Source organism: Amphimedon queenslandica, unplaced genomic scaffold (genome assembly GCF_000090795.2).
Source record: "Amphimedon queenslandica unplaced genomic scaffold, v1.1 AMPQUscaffold_13471, whole genome shotgun sequence".
Taxonomy (NCBI): domain Eukaryota; kingdom Metazoa; phylum Porifera; class Demospongiae; order Haplosclerida; family Niphatidae; genus Amphimedon; species Amphimedon queenslandica.
In genome coordinates this window covers 1-4350 of record NW_003546293.1, presented here as the reverse complement: position 1 = coordinate 4350, position 4350 = coordinate 1, and the positions used below count along the sequence as shown (strand labels likewise).

At 38.8% G+C, this 4350-nt stretch overlaps 3 protein-coding genes across 3 annotated transcripts; 1 reads left to right on the top strand and 2 right to left on the bottom strand.

Moving 5' to 3' along the window:
- Positions 1–59: 59 nt before the first annotated feature.
- LOC109580934 (39S ribosomal protein L18, mitochondrial-like) lies at positions 60–830 on the bottom strand. The gene is made up of 3 exons (XM_019994539.1): positions 565–830; positions 214–436; positions 60–65 (listed from the first exon to the last, which is right to left on the bottom strand). Exons 1-3 carry the CDS (start codon positions 810–812, stop codon positions 60–62), a joined length of 477 nt encoding a protein of 158 aa, XP_019850098.1. The 5' UTR covers positions 813–830.
- A 56-nt stretch (positions 831–886) lies between these two features.
- On the top strand, positions 887–3568 carry LOC109580912 (uncharacterized). Its single transcript, XM_019994489.1, has one exon. The coding sequence runs from the start codon at positions 937–939 to the stop codon at positions 3451–3453; it is 2517 nt and encodes an 838-aa protein (XP_019850048.1). The 5' UTR covers positions 887–936; the 3' UTR covers positions 3454–3568.
- A 68-nt stretch (positions 3569–3636) lies between these two features.
- LOC105312118 (cell number regulator 7-like) lies at positions 3637–4329 on the bottom strand. The gene is made up of 3 exons (XM_011404506.2): positions 4154–4329; positions 3863–4098; positions 3637–3803 (listed from the first exon to the last, which is right to left on the bottom strand). Exons 1-3 carry the CDS (start codon positions 4230–4232, stop codon positions 3771–3773), a joined length of 348 nt encoding a protein of 115 aa, XP_011402808.1. The 5' UTR covers positions 4233–4329; the 3' UTR covers positions 3637–3770.
- Positions 4330–4350: the final 21 nt, after the last annotated feature.

Genomic DNA, 4350 nt, shown 5'->3' with positions numbered 1-4350 from the left:
ATTAACTAAATGTTATGTAATTAAATTACTAATTTAATTACAAATCATTCAAACTAATTCTAATTCTAATGATTGATTTAGTCAATTGTTAAAGCTAATTCTAATTCCAATCATTACATTGCCAATCATCAAATAATTGTAATCATAATGATTAATGACTCTAAATAATTACAACAACCCTGATGTACATACGTTAGGACCAAACCTACTCACCTTAGGGTTCTTCCTCTTATTGTCCCACATTAGTCTGTATATACCAGTGTCCTTACACCTGTCTGCTAGTACCCGCCCTATGTTGTAAGCAGCTGCTACGTCATATGTCTTGTATAGGTGCTTTGCTATTGAGAACTCTCTCGTTGAGGACTCGAGTACTTTAAAACCGTTGTTGTGATTGACGTAGGCCGAGATGTGGCGGTTTGATATCACTATATTTAGTCTGGAATAGAATAAAATTTAATGTAAATTAATTGAATAGTGGGCGTGACACTTAGTAATTAATTAGCAATTTAATTAATTAGCCTACTCCGCCCAATAATTATAACTTTTAATGCCCTGCCGAGTCACCTGTGGTAATAGTCAACTCTATTAGGTGATGTAACGAATCCTCGAGGTTTCTTGGCCATTCCTAAAAGCTCAAAGTTTCTTGGATTGCGATTTCGGTATCGGCCTGACACTGCTAGCCTATTATCCTTATCCTGTTCGGGAAGTCCGGGAACTGGTATCTCGCTACTTATGTGCCTCTCTCCTGGTAACTTTAGTTGTGCATTCCATCTCGAAAAAACTCGAAATTTTCCTCCAAGGAGAGCCGCCATTTTATTTCATTAAAGTTAACAAAAGGGAAATTAAAAGTTATGACGTCACGGCGTTAGCAACGGTTTCCAGGCTTTCAGCTCCACCCTTAGATGCTGCATAGCTAGCACCTCCAGCTCTCAATGAATGGAAGTCACAGTGCAAGTTATCAGTCTTCATTTAGCCGAAGCTCTCCCTCCTGGACGGTACAACCTACACTGCTCAGCCCAGACACATGAAGGAGGCTTCGTTAGCTCCTCCATACTCGAACTGAACGAAGAGAAAAGAGTGATAGAAGGAAACAGCACCGCCTTAGTTCAGACAACTAAGAAACGCGGCAAGAAAAGTACACCAAAAAATGAGGAATGGATGAGGTTTACATATACTTTCCAGCACCCTCATTCAACCATCACGTTGTTCATGAAACTCACTGACCTTTCTGTGGCTGATAACCAAATTGAGCTGGCTCGCTCACTTCTTCCTCTCTCTTTTAAGCCAGAGCTTGGAGCTGAGCCTCAGATACAGTGCAGACCGGCCTTCCTTACTTCAAGCCTGCAAGACCTTCCAGTGACTGAGCACATTGGGCGACTAATGCTAACAGCAACTGCGACGTATAAAGGAAAAGGAGGAGGAGGAGGGAGAAGCCAGGAATTGAGTAATGAGATGACTTGGATTGATTTAGAATCAACACAAGAACAGTTTCCATTAATGAACGTGACACTAGCAGAGAGTCAGATAGCTTTTGGAAGAAGCCAAGAAACATTAAACTCAGCTGGCACAGCCAACACTCATACTCTTATGCATGTCAGTGACATTCTAACATTCCCACAGCAAAATGGAGCAGTTTTGACTGTAATGTTTCATTCTTTTGCAACCGAAGACACTCTCTCAACTTTCCAGCCTATGATTAAGCAAGACCCAGCTGATGAGAGGATAAATTCTGCTCATCAGCATCCATTTGCTGTATGGAATGTAGAACAAACACACAATCGAGCTTTCCAATATTCAAATATTTTGATGGAAGAGAGTCAGTTTGTCACACAAGACATATTTAGTCTTCATTTATTCAAGAGTAGCAGACCCAAGCCTATATTTTCAGCATATGAAAATGTAGGTGAGCTACTACCGTTCTTTTACATTCATAGATGCTGGCTACTTGATATAGACAAGCCCACGCTTCTCACTGATCCACTGATGAAAGCTAGTAAGCACATTGTCACTTCACTGAGCTACACTCCACCTGTTTCAGCTTACACAAAGTTTAATGGCCTTGAGCTGGCTGTCATGAGAGTCAAAACAAGCAGAGACGAAATGAGAGAGTTCGTGCTAACAGTTGAAATTGTGTACAAAGGAAACTCTGATGATTCAAGTGAACCCTTGTTCCTTAGACAAGTCAATTCATTACTCACTGATAGAAAGATTGCATTACTTCAGACAAGCAGCGAATCTCAGAACAATCCAATTTATTTCTTTTTTAAAAACGACAGCACATTCAGCGAGTCCATACAAAGAAACTCGCCAACACTGCTCCTTCATATTTACTCGGTAGACAGACTCTCTACTGAAGCATGGTGGGAGAGTGATGTGATCTGCTTAGCTGAGCAAACTATTGATAATGCCATGTATCAATCTCTTATAGAAGATGCATCAATGGATGGCCTACGATGGTCAATACACTGGCAACAAGCCGATTTATCACTGGAAGTTGTTATTAGATGGAAAACAATAAATATGCCATTTCTACAACCAATGACAGATGAGGAGCTACATTCATTACTATTAATACCACATGCTGTAATAGAGTCTACTGATGGATCACATTTAGATCACCACGCCAGCTCTATCATTGAAGCAACACAATATCTAGAACTTATTGACAAGTTGACAGACCAGCTTCAGCAACTACAGGGAGAAAACGCACATCTACAAGAGGAGAAGGGCTATCTGAAAGGACAACTTGACCAGCAGATGCAGCAGATTATTGCATTAACTTCTAAAAATTCCATTGAGCATATGGAATCATTGCCAGAGCTTCAAGCTCTAAGTAAAAGTGATTTGATTCATGAAATCATGAAATTTCAAGAAGCACTAAAATATGAGCGAGAACAAAAGGAATTATACCAACAAAAAGTCCTCGCAGTCCAAAATGAGCTACTTAGCTCAAATAATTCCGAGAAAGACTTTCTTGCACTTCAAGATGCTCACAGGTCACAGCAAACACTGGTCAAGGACCTCCAAAGGAAAGTAGACAAATATTACCAGTGCTATGAGACATCAATGCAACAGGAGAAGGTCATTAAGCAATTAGAGGCAATTATAGCGCAACAGGAGAAAGAGAAGTCGAAAGAAGCAGAAAAGAAAAGAGTAGACAAGTACAGTCATTTTGATGAAAGCAATGAAGAGCAAGTTCCAGAGATTCTTGATCGTGTGAATCGCTTGGAACTCATTGCAAATACGGCTCATTTCAATGAAGCTAACTTTGCTGCAGTGATGGAGCAAAGTGCTGCAAGGGAGCATCTTTTAAGAGAAAACTTGAGAGTAATGCAGGAAACAATATCACAGCTGAAAAAAGAAAATGATAGACTTAAAGAAGCTAAACCAAGAGATGAAGGCTCGTCACGTCTAAACAGAGGCAAGAGAACTGATCCGTTAAGAACATTTTAATCATTTTTTAATTATAATTAATCATTCACTATTACATTGTGTGTTATGGTCATTTACTCTGGCGCTGCTCTATTATTAGAAATGAATTCACAATAGGGACTGTATTCCTGAAAGTGAAATGATCCAATAATAAACTGGCTACCTTAAGCAGCATCCTGTTAATGTCAATTGATATACAACACATACACCAGTGAATTCATTTTACAGCAACAAATCAAAGATAAAATTTTAGCGTACATCTATCTAAACTAACAGTTCAGTGGAGTAATAAAAAATAATGATTATACACTCAAAAAAATTCCTTTAAAATTCTGTATTCACTCACGTAGCATGTAGTTATCTTTCATCTCCTATAATAAGAAATGAATAGTTGGTAAAAATAAAATTTTATGCTTTATTGTAATCATACTTGAGATTCTTGGGCTAAGGAGCAATAAAAACAAAAATGAGTGCAAATCCAATCCTCAAAATGAGTCCCTTTTATGCCTTTGTGTATTCGAATATCACTACGCAATGCTGCACGGCTGTAGCACATTCGAAGTGGAGTACAGAGACCAAAAAGAAAGCAAAAAGCACTCTCTCCTCCAGGAATTGCATTAGCATTACGATAGACTTGAATGCAAGGACAGAAGAATGACATAAGGCCTAAGCATAATATTTAATATCACAATAAATATTAAAATTGAAATTGGTTTCTTACATAATGAGCAGTCATCAAAACAGCCACAGATTCCATGCTCCCAGACTCCTGAAGAAATTGTTAAATTGCTTGATGACATAATGCCCTACTGCTTCCCTAACATAACAGAGAGTGCATCATCCACTGCCTAATATACAAGAACAACTCCCACGCAGTTTGGTTATTGCAGGATGAGCCTTAACACCCCCACATTCATC

What these genes read in the sequence shown, in the direction of transcription:
- LOC109580934 (XM_019994539.1), bottom strand. Translation starts at nt 812, where the DNA reads ATGGCGGCTCTCCTTGGAGGAAAATTTCGAGTTTTTTCGAGATGGAAT. An exon ending in AGAGTTGACTATTACCACAG is followed by an intron (nt 437 to 564) that starts GTGACTCGGCAG and finishes ATTCTATTCCAG; the next exon opens with ACTAAATATAGTGATATCAA.
- LOC109580912 (XM_019994489.1), top strand. Translation starts at nt 937, where the DNA reads ATGGAAGTCACAGTGCAAGTTATCAGTCTTCATTTAGCCGAAGCTCTC.
- LOC105312118 (XM_011404506.2), bottom strand. Translation starts at nt 4,232, where the DNA reads ATGTCATCAAGCAATTTAACAATTTCTTCAGGAGTCTGGGAGCATGGA. An exon ending in TTTTGATGACTGCTCATTAT is followed by an intron (nt 4,099 to 4,153) that starts GTAAGAAACCAA and finishes TATTATGCTTAG; the next exon opens with GCCTTATGTCATTCTTCTGT. An exon ending in CCTTAGCCCAAGAATCTCAA is followed by an intron (nt 3,804 to 3,862) that starts GTATGATTACAA and finishes TTCTTATTATAG; the next exon opens with GAGATGAAAGATAACTACAT.